General features: G+C 43.2%; 1 protein-coding gene across 20 annotated transcripts in view; it reads left to right on the top strand.

Moving 5' to 3' along the window:
* Positions 1-16676, top strand: part of LOC144770864 (uncharacterized) — a 185134-nt gene that overhangs the window by 129452 nt on the left and 39006 nt on the right. For 9 of the 20 annotated variants that reach the window (XM_078655648.1, XM_078655643.1, XM_078655661.1 and 6 more), the window contains 4 exons: positions 1290-1328; positions 1432-1482; positions 16408-16446; positions 16550-16600. In XM_078655648.1, the coding sequence (XP_078511774.1) occupies positions 1290-1328; positions 1432-1482; positions 16408-16446; positions 16550-16600 (180 nt within the window). The remainder of the gene's footprint in view (positions 1-1289; positions 1329-1431; positions 1483-16407; positions 16447-16549; positions 16601-16676) is intronic. The other 11 variants (XM_078655658.1, XM_078655655.1, XM_078655660.1 and 8 more) reach the window with 3 other exon arrangements.

The following is a 16676-nucleotide window of genomic DNA, read 5'->3' as shown; positions in this document are numbered from 1 at the left end:
ATCCAGACTATCAAAAACATACTCTTCTGCAGTAAATTAAGCATGGCATTAATGAAAATACTCAGGCAGACACATACTGGCATCAGCAAATTCAATATGGCATTTCAACAAATTCAAATACAAGATTCAAAGTCCCCTGTGAGCGACTTCCCTCCCCAAATTACTCTGAACAACAGATAAACAGTCTAGATATCTCCTGCTAGAAGCTGGATGACTTGAAAAGGCTGAAGCAAAAATCACTGGTTCCAAATGCAGTGAGCCCAAGAGAGACCAAGGTGCACAGAGGTGGTGTTTTCAAGTCTCTCATGTAGTACCGTTCTTGTTCTGTCACAGGTAATAAACTAATCCAGAATCAGGATGCTCTAGCTTCCAGCAGCATAATAACGCATTGTGCCCAAACAATCAAAATTGCTCATTGATGCCGCAAACTGGGCGACGCTGAGGGACGTGTTGCTCTTTCCTGCTTCTTCCATGTGTAGCCAAAAGAAATGCTCATTGCTTGGTCCAATGAGCTACTCTTTTGATTACAACCAATGAGAAAAACTCAGTAAAGAAAGGTAACAAAGCACAAACCAGACCAAGTGACCCCACGTATCATGGAGGCACATCCAAGTGGAAGTACTGTGCTGCTGTCAAATGGTCGCCGCGCACCATCCTGTCACAAAAGATAGCAAATGGTAAGACAGTACATGCACCAAAACATTGAGCATGTAGGTCAACTTCAAGAAATGCTCCCATAGTTCCAGGCAGCACATGAACTCCTCATACAATGAGTGGCAATCCAACTTATAGAAATGCAGGTTTCAATCCAGGGGACACCATTAAAATGCAATCCAAAATGGTGGGGCTCCCAGAGCATTTCTGATCCCTTGAAGCTTTAATGTCTTTACCTCAGAGTGTTCCTCCACATTTCTTCAGCAGATTCATGATTTCCATAACCTTGCACCTTGTTCCTCACACGTGGTTACAATTCTTGATCGTCACCAGTGTAATAACGGAAGATAATCACTAGTAAACATGTAATCATGCAACCAGTAATATAGAAAATAATGGTATGATTTATTGTAGAGGATAATATTGGGTTACAGGTAGGGTAGATGCATAGCCCTAACAGGAGTATCATCCTTGCTATTCAGTCCACTTACAGCAACTGACATTCATTCCCACCAGGCACTCATCAACATTCTATTACATCACACTCACACTTACTGAGCAGCAGGGAACTGGAAACCAAGGAGAGGATGCATTGAAACAAATCAAGATACCACACATGTCTTTTCTTTCCACAGACCTCCTGGAAACTGTGATCCTTTTGGAGGACTTTGACGGTAACATGACAAACTTGGTATTAAGTGAACATGCAAATGGGCACCTGCGCCTTACCTTCTGCAAGGGATTACAAGTTCCTTTTATATTCTTTCTTTCTTACAGGTTATTCAACCAAATCCACTGAGGAGAATTTGGGAGCTGCAAACAAAACAGGTGAGTCGCGCAGTGAAGAGTTTCTGGCAAGCGTGGTGTTAGGGGCTGTAAGGGTTTGACACAGAGCTTCTTCTCCTGCCAAGCCTTTCAGATAACGAGGACAGCAGTGAGTTGGCTGTGGCCTTTAATAGTTTGCCAATGCATAAAATGGCTGCCGGTCACATGATAACTTTAACTCCTCGTCAGTAGCAGTCAGTTGGGCTTGTTCTGGAGGGAATGCATAATAATAATAATAACACATGAGTTTTTATAGCGCATGGTTATACTACCCAGTATGTCCCCGCGCTGCAGCTAGTTACCTGTACCTGGACAAAATCACGCAGGATGAAAATCGTACCTCACAGAGCCATGTTTTTAATTTTTTTCGGAAGATCCCCTCCGATGGTTCAGACCTGAGTGACTGCGGAAGGTCATTCCAGCGTTTCGCAGCCACCCATCTGAAAGATCTTCCCACCATCTGCGCTCTTTTGATTACTGGTAGTTCTACCCTTCCTGTTCCCACAGATCTCAGAGCCCTGGAAGGTATGTAAGGGGTCAGTAGATTGTGGAGGTAGCTAGTGCCCTCTCCCTGCAGGATACGGTGACTAATGCATAGTGTTTTGAAAACAATTCTCTCCCTAACTGGGAGGCGGTGTCCTGTTGAGAGAGCGTTCTTGGATGGAGCTCTTCTGGCCCACCCCAGAACAAGACGAGCTGCCGCATTTTGAATGCCTTGCAGCCTTTGAACACACCTCCTATTTGCCCCAAAGTACAGCGCATTCCCGTAGTCCAGGTGCGATGTCACAAGTCCATGGACCAGCGTTTTTCTGGCGGCTGCAGGGAGCACATCTAGGGTCTTCCGAAGGACCTTCATTATTACGAAACATTTTCCGGCAACCACCCTGGTGTGGTGGTCGAAGGAATCTTTCGGGTCCAACCATATCCCCAAGTTCTTAACCTGTTCCTTGGGAGCGGGGGTGGAGCCCATGGACTGGGGACACCACCTTGAGGTCCATATAGATGGAGTCCTGCCAACTATTTATTTATTTTCAAAGTTTTATATAGCGCGAACAAGATCCTTACAGATATCAGAGTGCTTTACATAAATATGAAATGAGGACAAAAAAAGAAAAGTTAACAAGGCAATTTGCAAATAGAGAACAGTGCAAGGTAACAAAATGTGATTGGGTGGTCGATTCAGACAATGTAATACAAGGGAGAGATAAACAGTCAACAGTATTTCCACAGTTAATGTTCAAGTGAATTTAGTCAAGAGGATCGATTTGACTTCCTTTTTGAAAGATTCAGTGAATGAGCTAAGTCTTGTTTCTGGAGGGAGGGCATTCCAGATCCTGGGAGCCGTCCCTGAGAAGGATCGTTTGTATGTTTTTTTCTTGTGGAATCTTTGAGCCTCCTGAAATTGTCAATTTCTGAGCAATGTAACTGGGCGAATTGTGGTGTAAAGCCTTATGAGTAATGCACACGATTTTCAGGTGTATTCTGGCTTTGTAAGGTAGCCAATTCAGAGATTTTATGTCAGGAGAGATGTGTCAGCGTTTTTTTGATCCAGTGGCGAGCCTCGCTGCAGCATTGTTAGAGGCTCTTAATGGTGCGGTTGTTGATAGGGGGAGGCCGCAGAGCGCGGCACTTCCATAATCAATCCGAGGGATAACTAGCGCTTGGACTGCAGTCCTAAAGTCGTTGGCTGGGAAGAAGGGTTTCAGATTCCTCAAGGTATTGATTTGGAAATCAGCTCCCTTCGTTGCATTGCTGATATGTTGTTGCATATTGAGATTGGAGTCGAGGGTTATACCTAAAGATTTTGCTGAGTCTATAATGATAGGTTGGACGTTGAATGCAGTGAGGTGTTTAAGCCAATCCTGAGCGATGAGGATTTTGGAGGAGGGTGCTATTAATAGGAATTCTGTTTTTGGAGCATTAAGTTTGAGATGGTTCTCTGCCAGCCATGTCTGTGTGTCCTTAAGTGTTGAGTTGAGAAGTTTGATGTCTTCAGGAGATTGTAGTTTGAGGTAGAGTTGGGTATCGTCCGCATACATGTGAAATTGCACATTAGAGGCATGAAGCAGTGCGGTGAGGGGCTTGATGACTAGATTGAAAAGGGTTGGGGATAAGAGGATCCTTGCGGGACACCTAGTGTTACTGGAACGGATGTGGACATAGTGTTGTTGATTTTGAAGTCCGGTTATGAAGGAAGGAGGTGAACCATTTGAGTACTGTCCCTGAAAGACCCATTCTGATATCCAACAGTTCGCGTAAGTTCTCGTGTTTGACCATGTCGAATGCTGATGAAAGGTCGAGTATGTTGAGGGGGCAGGTACCGTTTTGGTCAAGAATTTGAAGCGCGTCATCAATTATGTGTATCATGGCTGATTCTGTCCTGTGGCCTGCACGGAAGCCGGATTGGTGTCGCTTGAGGAGGTCAAAATGTTCAATGTGTTTTGTCAATTGGAGGTGAACACATTTTCTAACAATTTAGCTAATGTAGGGATATTGGAGATAGGGTGATAGTTATTAAGGTCAGTAGGGTCAGCTGTGGGTTTCTTTAGTATGGGCGATACTTGTCCCACTTTGAGGGAGTCCGGGATGCATCCTTGTTGAATAGAACTATTAATGATTTTGGTCCAGAGCAGGAGAAGCCATGGGATAAAGTCCTTTACAGCGTTGGCAGGTAGAGGGTCAGAGAGGTGATTGGAGGGCTTCAGGGTACTAAGGATCTTGCCTATAGATTCTTCCTTGTAAGTATCAAAGGATGACCAAGTAGCATTGTTTTTTAGTTTGATGGGTGTGTTGCTGAGGGGGCTGGAGTAAAGGCTTAGATCAATGAGGATATCATTCTTGATGTAATCTGTTTTTAGAATGAAGAAGGTAGAGAATTCTTGACAGGACGGTAGACTGCTGGTTGTGTTATGTAATCGTTGTGGTTCGTCCTTGGATTGAGTTTTGATTAGCTCAAATAGTTTTTTGGGTAGTTTTTTTGCTTGGTCTAGTTGATGGCTAAAGAAGTCAGCTTTCGATCGTTTGATTTTTCTAAAGTAAGCGTTTCTTTTTTTCTTTAGTGTTTTGAGGTGCATAGCTGACAGAGTAGATCTCCAATTACGTTCAGCTAGTCTCATAGCTCGTCTATCATCGATAAGCAGACCGTCCTACCATAGTTTTTAGTTTTTGGAGGAGATTCTCTTTAACTGAAGGGGAGCAACTTCCTTGACTATCGTGGTCATTGACTTGAGGTAGTGATCGGTGAAAGCCTGAACATCGTTGTTGCCGGTGGGGGGTAGAAGAAGGTTGTAGCTGGGAGAGGGTGACGAGTTGGGATTGAGTTTCTTCAGGTCTCTTTTCCAGGCCTTGGGTTTGGTGGATTGGGCTGGGCAAAGTTTCACATATTCATTGATGAAGAATGTGATAATGTGGTGGTCAGACCAGTCACAGGGTTGGATTGAGTCTAGTTTGGTGGCGTCACCTTTGGAAATGATGAGGTCCAGGATAGAGCCTATGTCGTGAGTGGGGCTGTTGCAGATTTGGTTGAGGTCTAGGGTCTTGAGGATATTTTTGAGACTGTTGACCACCGAGTCGTTGTGATCATTCCAATGAAGGTTGAAATCACCAAGGAATATTTGTGTATTTTGACGACCCGAGTTCGTTGTGATCATGTCCATGAGGTGTTCAGTGAAGGTGAGGTTGTCTCCTGGTGGGTGGTAAATAATATGTAGAGAGCATACTGGATTGCACTCACTGTTGACGTCGAGGCAGATGTGTTCACAAGAGGAGAATATAGGGAAGACGGCTCTAGTTACTGAGAGGTTACTCCGGTGAATACATGCTATTCCACCTGCTGTCTTGCCGGTCCTGTCTAATCTGATGATGTGATAGTTAGGGGGAACTAGAATGTCAATGAGGGGGAGAAGGATTCTATTAACCAGGTTTCGGTGAGCATGGTAAGGTCTAGGTCAAGTGCGATAATGAGGTCGGCTATGTCAGATGCGTGTCTGGGGGCAGACTTGCAGTTAAGTAGTGTGTATTTGAGCTGTGGGGTGATGAGGGAGGCGGAGGGGTCCAGAGTGAGCGTGACTTTTTAAAGATTATTAGAGATGGTGACTCTATTATTTTGGGTATGGGGCCTGTGAGGGTTGGAATGGATAGTAGGGATGGGATGGTGTCTCTGTCTTGTTTCCATTCAATTTAAGGCAATTGCTAGCTATCCAGACCTCTAGCTCCTGTAAGCAAGTGGAGAAATCGGTAGCTGCCTTGTCATGGGTTTGCAATAAGGATACCACTAATTGCTTGTCACCCCCATATGACACAACACTAATGTCATATTTTGCAATCAGGTCTGCTAAGGGGGACATATATAAATTAAAAAGGGTGGGACTAAGGATAGACCCCTGGGGCACTGCTTGTGTCAGCCTAATGCTTTTCGAATAGAACGGCCTCTGAGACACTTGGAAGCTCCGATCTTGTAAGAAGGATCTCATCCATTCCAAGGCCCATTTGACCAGCCCTCCTATTTTTGAGGCATTGCAGAAGTAAACAGTGGTTGACTGTATCGAAAGCGGCGCTGAGGTCAAGCTGCACCAGCGCCACCATCTTACCATCATCTGCATGCCTACATATTGTTTCCGTAGATAACAGCAGAGCTGACTCCATTGAATATGAGTCTCGAAAGCCTGACTGAGTGGGATCTAATAGGTTATGCTCATTCATATACGAGGTTAGTTGTATGCTAACCACCTTCCCTGCGATTTTGGCAAAGTATGGAAAGAGCGAGACTGGTCGATAATTATCCAACTGGCTTGCCTTCACCCCTGTTTTTTTCTTAATTGGGATGACGACCGCATCCTTCCATTGCCTAGGGACCGCCCCTGATTCATAGGAGAGTTTCAGGAGGTGACCAATATATAAGAAGCCAAGATTTCCATACTCTCTCTTAGGGTCTTAGATTTTGTGGGGTCCTTGGGTGAGCCGGACTTGATTCTTAACGCAATGTTTTTAAGCTCCTCCAATGATTTTATTTATTTATTTTATAGCACTTATAAGGCGCGCAGCTACCCACAAAGGGTTTCCCGGCGCCGGAATAGCAAAGCACATGACACAACTAGAGAGGGAGCAATCAACAGGATATTATTGGTCGAACAACCAAGTTTTTACGCTTTGATGGGGGGACAAATCTAGAGAGGCTCGGGGCCTTCTCTATGCTAGGCTCCTCAATCCCCACCCCGCCTCCGTTCCTTGCCTCTTCCAGGAAGGTGGAATACATTTTTGCTACCTTGTCTGAGAAAAAATCTGCGATCAGGTTGCAGCTTTCTACTGAGCAACTATTTGGCGAGGAGGTTCTGGCAAGTGATGATATGTCCTTGAAAATTCCAAATAATTCTCGTAACGAGTTTTCCGCCTGCTCTATTCTCGAGTTATAGTAAGGAGCTTGAGTCCTTATTAGTGAGTGATAGGTTCTAAGTTTTGTTTTGTATTCAGCCTTCTTAAGATCGGTGGAGTCTCTCCTCCAGACCAGTTCAGCAGTTTTACACAAGGTCTTCCTTCTCCTAAGTTCATCATTGAACCAAGGCGCAGATTTTGACTGTCTCCTGGGGGCACTAGTCGACCAATGCGCAACTTGATCTAGTGCCTTGGTGATCCAATTGTCTAGAGCAGTGCATGCAGTATCAATGTCATTGGCACCTGGTGGACATCCCAACTGAAGGGCAGCATTGAAATTGGCTGCGGAGAACTTCGCCCACTACCTCTGTAGGCTACCAGTCCCCACCTTCATACGGGGAGTGGGCTTGGGAACTGCCGCACTGAAGGGGATCAGATAATGATCTGACCAAGGCACCGCGAGGGGACTCTCAATTGTTAGCCCCCCCCAGTTGGCGAAAATAGGGTCCAATAAATGGCCCTGTTGGTGGGTAGGGAGTGAAGATTGCAGACCCATCTGGAGTTTCGTCACAAGTGCAACGCAGCTCCAGCAATGCTCTGGGGGGCCCTATCTCCACAATGCTGCGTCAATCCCTATGTCTGCTTCAAGCAGGCGCAGGGTTTTGACGCAGCATGGGCCCAAAAGTGACTGAGTGAAATCTACAAGATTTCACTCAGCCACTTTTGGGAGGCGTTCCTGCGCCAGAACGCCCCCCCCCCCCCTGCAATGGAACACCTCCTTCTGGCGCAGGGCTTTGCAACGTGACGCATCTGGAAGATGCGTCACGTTGTAAATACCCGGCACCATGACGCATCTTTTGCTCCGCCGCTGCGTCACAAAAGTGATCCAACGGTCTGTGCTCTTTATACTGGAGGAGTGGCACACAACCACTGAAACGTTTAGCTGCCTTCTCCACCACCTCTCTGGACCAGCCTAGCATAACTACACATACACTAGTGCAAGGAATCCAGGGGAAAGTGAGTAAGAAAACAAGGAGAAGGAAGTAGAACGAAGGGCGCTGAGTAGGATATAGGATGATGAGGTATCATCTCTGTCAGGGCTTGCTGCGAGTGCATGTTGTCACTGTAATTTATAAAAAGAGGTTAATACCTGAGCCCCTATAGAGTGTGTCCCACAGCCGCCATTGTCTTGACCCTCCTTGCAATCCCCCTCCTCCTGTATTAACCTATGTGTTGGTGTTGAATCACGTACACATTTTGTTCTGACAGAGATCACAAACCAATTAAGAACTGCCACTACTCTCCCTTAAAAGCTAAATTAGGTGATCCCCCTTCCTGACAGTGCGATCCCAGATACCACTCCCCTCTTTGAGGGGATTTAACCTATAATCCTTGTGGTTTTATGTTATATTTTGAGTTTGAGGCAGTTCCTTCCTCGCTGAACCATAACATGAAACAGTACTATGAACCCTCAGACAACTCATTAATTGTGTTGCACCACTCTTCTGTAGCAAGCTAATTATCTCACTGGCACACTTGACTTTTAATCCTTAACCATGTTGTAACAATGGAAGATAAGCACTAGTAAACATGTATTCAACATAACCAATAATGTAGAAAATAAGGGTAGGATTTACTGTAGGTTACAGGTAGATAAGACGATAAAGGCACAGCTCCACCAGGAGCAGCATCCTTGCTGCTCAGCCCACTCACACCAACTGACATTTATTCCCACCAGGCACTCATCAACATTCTATTACATCACACTCACATTGAGCAGCAGGTAACTGGTAACCAAGGAGGGGATGCATGGAAACAATTCAAGATAGCACACATCTCCTCTAATTGGAAAAAACAAACATGGACGATGGAAGTACATATCATCCATGGTGTACAGTCATAATATCGAGTCAATTATTTCGACTGGACAGAATATCGAGTAAAAAATATAGAATGGACATAATATCGACTAGACATAATATAGACAACAAAAATATCGACTAGAGAAAATTAATATCGAATAGAATGGACATAATATCGAATCAAAAATATAGAATGGACATAATATCGACTAGACATAATATAGACAACAAAAATATCGAATTTAAGGTAAGTTAATAATAATTTTTATTTTTTGTGTAATATAAGTCTGTAGCGGGTTGTGGGTTTATAGGGGAATAGGGTGGGAAGTAATTTAATTCTAATTAATTAAATATGTTAATTTATTTATTGATATATATTTAGAATTAATTGTTAATTAATTATTAATTGGTAATTAATTAAAATATAATTGGTAATTAATTATAATTGATTAATTGATAAATATTTTAATTTTAGTAATTTATTTTCTGTAGCGGGTTGTGGGTTTATAGGGGAATAGGGTGGGAAGTAATTTAATTATAATTAATTAAATATGTTAATTTATTTATTGATAATAATTTAGAATTAATGGTTAATTAATTATTAATTGGTAATTAATTAAAATATAATTGGTAATTAATTATAATTGATTAATTGATAAATATTTTAATTTTAGTAATTTATTTTCTGTAGCGGGTTGTGGGTTTATAGGGGAATAGGGTGGGAAGTAATTTAATTATAATTAATTAAATATGTTAATTTATTTATTGATATTTTTTAAAAATTAATTGTTAATTAATTATTAATTGGTAATTAATTAAAATATTATTGGTAATTAATTATAATTGATTAATTGATAAATATTTTAATTTTAGGGTTCAGGGTCAGTTGTCAGTTTTTGGGTAAAGGGGTATTTTTAGGGTTCAGGGTCAGTTTTCAGTTTTTGGGTAAAGGGGTATTTTTAGGGTTCAGGGTCAGTTTTCAGTTTTTGGGGTAAAGGGGTATTTTTAGGGTTCAGGGTCAGTTTTCAGTTTGTAGGTAAAGGGGTATTTTTAGGGTTCAGGGTCAGTTTTCAGTTTGTAGGTAAAGGGGTATTTTTAGGGTTCAGGGTCAGTTTTCAGTTTGTAGGTAAAGGGGTATTTTTAGGGTTCAGGGTCAGTTTTCAGTTTTGGGTAAAGGGGTATTTTTAGGGTTCAGGGTCAGTTTTCAGTTTTTGGGTAAAGGGGTATTTTTAGGGTTCAGGGTCAGTTTTCAGTTTTTGGGGTAAAGGGGTATTTTTAGGGTTCAGGGTCAGTTTTCAGTTTTTGGGTAAAGGGGTATTTTTAGGGTTCAGGGTCAGTTTTCAGTTTTTGGGTAAAGGGGTATTTTTAGGGTTCAGGGTCAGTTTTCAGTTTTTGGGGTAAAGGGGTATTTTTAGGGTTCAGGGTCAGTTTTCAGTTTGTAGGTAAAGGGGTATTTTTAGGGTTCAGGGTCAGTTTTCAGTTTTTGGGTAAAGGGGTATTTTTAGGGTTCAGGGTCAGTTTTCAGTTTTTGGGGTAAAGGGGTATTTTTAGGGTTCAGGGTCAGTTTTCAGTTTGTAGGTAAAGGGGTATTTTTAGGGTTCAGGGTCAGTTTTCAGTTTTTGAGGTAAAGGGGTATTTTTAGGGTTCAGGGTCAGTTTTCAGTTTGTAGGTAAAGGGGTATTTTTAGGGTTCAGGGTCAGTTTTCAGTTTTTGGGTAAAGGGGTATTTTTAGGGTTCAGGGTCAGTTTTCAGTTTTCGGGTAAAGGGGTATTTTTAGGGTTCAGGGTCAGTTTTCAGTTTATGGGTAAAGGGGTATTTTTAGGGTTCAGGGTCAGTTTTGGGTTTTTGGGGTACAGGGGTACTTTGTAAAAATAAAGTAAAATTACATTTAAATTACATTTATTTAATAAAATTAAATTATATTAAATTATATTATAATATTTTTTATTAATTTATATTCAAAAAATTATTATATACTTACCAATACTTATGTTGTAATGGTATGCGTTGTAAAGGTATATGCGTTGTAAAATCTTGCATTGTAAATGTATGCGTTGTAAAAGTTTTTGCGTTGTAAAAGTTTTGTTGTAATGGTAGGCGTTGTAAAAGTATGCGTTGTAACGTCATACATCCCTGGAGTGGGAATAGTAATTTTAACCTCTACACTATCCAGCGCTTTCCCTACTGTTGCACCCACTGGAGTGGGAGTAGTAAATTTTACCTCTACGCTATCCAACACTTTTGCTAATGTTGAACTCACTATAGTTGTAACAATAAATTTTAAACATTTTCTAAAATGTTATATATGTTTATTTAATAATATGTTTAAATATATATATATATATATATATATATATATATATATATATGTGTGTGTGTCATTTTTGGTGATATAATTTTTTTAATTATATAAATTATTTAATAAAATTATATTTTTTTAATAATTATTTCTAAGTTTATATTAAATATATTTATTACTATATTAGTTTTAACTTACTTTTAAGACATTTTAAAAAATCGATATTTTGACAGTCTATATTTTTGTAAGTCGATATTTTGGAGTCGATATTTTGGTACTTACCTGTTTGAAGATAGGGAGTCGATATTTTGTCAATCGATATTTTTGACTCGATATTTGTGTATCTCGATATTTGTGTCGTCGATATTATGTCAGTGATCCATCATCCATAACTAGAGAACATCAGATGGAAATAAGCATTCAGTCTCAAAATTCATCAAATACAAACCACCAAGGATGAAAAAAGTAAATGTTCACACAGTCCTACCACAAGAGACACATTAGCAAACAAAACAAGAAACACTAAGGACTTGGGGAACTAATCACTGGGCTGCCAACACACACTCACCCCCTTCTGCACACTCAGATGTCCATATGTGCGCAACACATAGGCCCCATGACAAGCAATTTTAAGGAAAAGTTTAGGCGCAAATCACAAGCAACTCCAAGGCATTGTTTAGGCACAACTAACCGGTCCCATCATAAGCAACTTTAAGTAAATGTTTAGACGTAGGACACAGGGCCCCTCACAAGCAACTATAAGTAAATGTTTATGTGCAACTCACATGGCCCATCACACGTGACTTTAAGTACATGTTTGTGCGCAACTCATTTTGCTCATCACAAGCAACTTTAAACCCTTCCATGCTGGTGACGGACCCGCTCCGTCACCAGCCTCGGTCGCGCTGTACTGGTGACGGAGTGGTTCCATCACGGCCCGCTCGGCGTGCCTGTGCGGTGCTGATTTCGCGCCTGCGCGGTGCGTTCTATTGAGCGGGCGGGGCTGTGACAGAACCGCTCCGTCACAAGCACAGCGCGCCCGAGGCTCGTGACGGAGCAGGTCCGTCAGGAGCATTTGGGTGCTGCGCGGCCCCCCTCGCTCCTAGCGCTGCGGCGGAATTCCCGCCACAGCAAAGGGGTTAAGTAAACGTGTAGGCATAAACTAACATGTTCCATCACAAGCCAGTTTAGGCAAATTTGATTTATTTATTTAGTTATTTATGTGTTTTATAGAGCGCGAACTTGACCCGATTAGGGTATCAGAGCGCTTTACAGAGTCATAGAGTTGTACAAGAGGCATGGGATCACAAGAGTATAACATAAATTAGGGGGGTACTAAGTACAAGGGGGATGGAAGTATACAGTGCAATTAGTATTACAGTTTCTTGGTTGGCCCGAGGGTCGACGGAGGAAGGCAATAGTCTCTGTGGTGGTTGGGGGGACGGGCTTTAGCCGAAGAATTTACCCATAGGGAAAGATTTGACCTCCTTTTCGAAATGTGCAAGAGAGGGGATTCTTCTGATAGCGGGTGGGAAGGAGTTCCATATTCTTGGTGCAGCCACAGTAAACTCTCGATTATAGTTTTTTTAATTCCGAAAGCGTGCAGGCTTGAGTAAGAGGTCACTGGCAGACCGTGAGTTTCTGATTCCTCCGGATACCACAAGTTTCTATGCAAGATATGCAGGGTAGTTTGAGTGTAGGGCCTTGTGTGTGATGCATGCTAGCTTAAGTTGTATTCTGGCCTCGAGAGGAAGCCAGTTCAGTGCTTTCCGATGTGGAGAAATATGATCAAATTTCCTAGTGCCAGTAAGTAGTCTGACGGATGCATCCTTTCCTGACCACCATGAGGGTCGTGGTGAAGGGTGACTGTAGGTGGACCGTACACGAGGGATGATAAGTTGATTTCCTGTTCTTTACAATCTTGCATTCATGTAGAGCCTCTAGTACCTTTGTAGTTTATTGTACAGCTGGGACTTACTAGAGCGTGGTCTTTAAATTCCCGCCCAGACCCTAATCAATTTGTTTTTGTTATTCGTGGTGTCTCTGACCCAGCGTTTAGGAAGCACCGATTGGGTTGCTCTTGTCTTGTGGGTGCCAGGTAGAAGGAAAGTAATGGTGTGGTGGTCAGACCAATCACAAGGATCTATAGAGATTAGCTTAATGGTTGCTTCCTTGGAGATGATCCAGTCTAGAGTGGCCCCTTTCGAGTGTGTTTAGAGTGAGCAAGCTTGGGTCTGGGCTTGATCGGTCAGGAGGTCTTTAATGGCGTTGACATGTGGATCTTTAGGATCGTTCAAGTGCAGGTTGAAATCGCCAAGGAAAATGTATTTGGCGTTGGAGGAGCTCTTTGCTGTGAGAATTTCCATGAGGTAGTCAGTAAAGGAATCGTTCATGTCTGGGGGTGGTAAAAGATATGTATATTGCACAATAGAGAGGCGTTACTGCAAATGGAGAGGGCGAGGTATCCACAGGAGTTGGAGGTATCCGCCAGAAGCTCAATGACAAGAAGGTTAGAGCGGTAGATGCAGGCGATGCCACCTCCTTTATTGCTGTGTTGTCTGTCTAGTCTAGCAATGTTGTAGTTGGGGGGGACTAGGAGGTCCAGGCAAGGGAATGAGGACTCATTAAGCTATGATTCTGTTAGAATTGCTAAGTCGAGGTTGTTGTTCTGGATGAGAGCAGCCACATAAGCGGCATGCTTTACTGCCGATCGGCAGTTAATTAAGAGAGCAGTCAGGGAGGTGTCAGAGGGGGTGTCTGGAGTTGGGGCAGACAGGTGTACAGGCGCTAAATTACTTCTGATCACACTTCTGGTATTGAGGGGAGCTGGTCTGCAGGGGTTGATAGCGACCGCGCGGATGGGATGTTCTGCACTCACGTCTGCTAGGCAAGGGGTAACTGGGACTGCTTTACGGTCCTGGAGAATGGCGAGGATTTCCTTTTCAGTGAGGTCTAACGGGTTTGGTGTGGTGGGGGAAGGGTAGGAGAAGGGGAGAGGTAGGATTTTCTCCTCCGATAGGTGGCAAGGTTGCTTTCGCAGGCGAAGGTGCCTAAAGGAAAGCGTTAGTGGGTTTTTGGGGAGCTCTGAGATAGGAGGGGAAGTGGAATTTAGCAGGGGCTTGAGGCTGGCGAAGGAGATTTCGGCGAAGTGAATAGGTTCGTTAGATCCCGGATGGAGTAATGGATGCTCTGTATTAGTATGGTGGCTTTGGAGTGCAGAGTATCGGTGTCCATAAAAGTGGGGGGCATGGTAGAGGTGCTAGGAGGGTTAGGATGGGCTGAGTTAGGGAAGATAGGAGGCGTGGATTGTGGGCTAGAAGGGCTAGCTTGCCCTGCATTGTAGGTAGTTTGAGGCGTACCGGACTCGGAGTCCGAGTGGGGAACTTGGCGGCAGGAGACCGAGGGTCTCGTGTCGATTGCGTTAGCAAGGCCTATACATGAACTCAGGGGGTTAGGATGGGCTGTGTTAGAAGCCATGGAGACCCTGAGATAGAGGGGAGGAGGATTGGATCAGTACAATGCCGCTTTTGTATAGGGCGATGTTGAGGTCAGCTCGCAAGGTTGCGGAGGGCGCTATTGTGAGCTTAGTGCCGTAGGGAATGTTCCTGGTTGAGCGTACATTAAGGAGATGCGAAAAGGCATTGTGCCAAGAGGAGATTCTTCTGGAGTAGAAGACGAGGTCGTTGATGACTGTGCCATTGTCCGCACTGAGGCATAGATCAGAGATCAGTGTCTCGGGGTGTTTTTTCAGGGTAAGGTGTTTGAAGGTTTTTGTAGCAGTTTTGGAGAGTCTTGGGGGGTAAGCCAAGGTGTATGAGTTTGCCCCAGTAGCAGTCAGGCAGGACCAACCATGTTGAATAGGATAGGGCACAGTAGGAGAGACCGGGTCGGTAAGTAGCAGATGTCCTTATGACCTCGGTCAGTGAGATAGTAACTGGCGTAACTATCTAGCCCATCACAAACAACTTTAAGTAACTGTTCGGGTGCAACTAACATGGTCCTACACAGTACAATCCAGAATAGCATAACAATCACTTTTTCTATAATAAATTAAGCATGGCTAAAATGAAATACACTGAGGCACTCAATCAAGCTTACCACAAAACATTTTCAGGCACCTATTCAGCATGGTAAAAAATACATACACATACAACAATTCAATGAAAATACTCAGGCAGACACATACTGGCATCAGCAAATTCAATATGGCATTTCAACAAATTCAAATACAAGATTCAAAGTCCCCTGTGAGCGACTTCCCTCCCCAAATTACTCTGAACAACAGATAAGCAATCTAGATATCTCCTGCTAGAAGCTGGTTGACTTGAAAAGGGTGAAGCAAAAATTGCTGGTTCCAAATGCAGTGAGCCCAAGAGAGACCAAGGTGCACAGAGGTGGTGTTTTCAAGTCTCTCATGTAGTACCGTTCTTGTTCTGTCACAGGTAATAAACTAATCCAGAATCAGGATGCTCTAGCTTCCAGCAGCATATTAACGCATTGTGCCCAAACAATCAAAATTGCTCATTGATGCCGCAAACTGGGCGACGCTGAGGGACGTGCTGCTGCTTCCTGCTTCTTCTGTGTGTAGCCAAAAGAAATGCTCATTGCTTGGTCCAATGAACTACTCTTTTGATTACAACCAATGAGAAAAACTCAGTAAAGAAAGGTAACAAAGCATAAACCAGACCAAGTGACCCCACGTATCATGGAGGCACGTCCAAGTGGAAGTACTGTGCTGCTGTCAAATGGTCGCCGCGCACCATCCTGACACAAAAGATAGCAAATGGTAAGACAGTACATGCACCAAAACATTGAGCATGTAGGTCAACTTCAAGAAATGCCCCCATAGCTCCAGGCAGCACATGAACTCCTCATACAATGAGTGGCAATCCAACTTATAGAAATGCACGTTTCAATCCAGGGGACACCATTAAAATGCAATCCAACATGGTGGGGCTCCCAGAGCATTTCTGATCCCTTGAAGCTTTAATGTCTTTACCTCAGAGTGTTCCTCCACATTTCTTCAGCAGATTCATGATTTCCATAACCTTGCACCTTGTTCCTCACACGTGGATACAATTCTTGATCTCACCAGTGTAATAACGGAAGATAATCACGAGTAAACATGTAATCATGCAACCAGTAATATAGAAAATAAAGGTATGATTTATTGTAGAGGATAATCTTGGGTTGCAGGTAGGGTAGATGCATAGCCCTAACAGGAGTATCATCCTTGCTATTCAGTCCACTTACAGCAACTGACATTCATTCCCACCAGGCACTCATCAACATTCTATTACATCACACTCACACTTACTGAGCAGCAGGGAACTGGAAACCAAGGAGAGGATGCATTGAAACAAATCAAGATACCACACATGTCTTTTCTTTCCACAGAGCTCCTGGAAACTGTGATCCTTTTGGAGGACTTTGACGGTAACATGACAATCTTGGTATTAAGTGAGCATGCAAATGGGCACCTGCGCCTTACCTTCTGCAAGGGATTACAAGTTCCTTTTGTATTCTTTTTTTCTTACAGGTTATTCAACCAAATCCACTGAGGAGAATTTGGGAGCTGCAAACAAAACAGGTGAGTCGCGCAGTGAAGAGTTTCTGGCAAGCGTGGTGGTAGGAGCTGTAATGGTTTGACACAGAGCTTCTTCTCC

This window comes from Lissotriton helveticus, chromosome 7 (assembly GCF_964261635.1).
Source record: "Lissotriton helveticus chromosome 7, aLisHel1.1, whole genome shotgun sequence".
NCBI classification, from domain to species: domain Eukaryota; kingdom Metazoa; phylum Chordata; class Amphibia; order Caudata; family Salamandridae; genus Lissotriton; species Lissotriton helveticus.
Note: the sequence above shows the minus strand (reverse complement) of the source record. Positions and strands in the feature narration are given on the sequence as shown.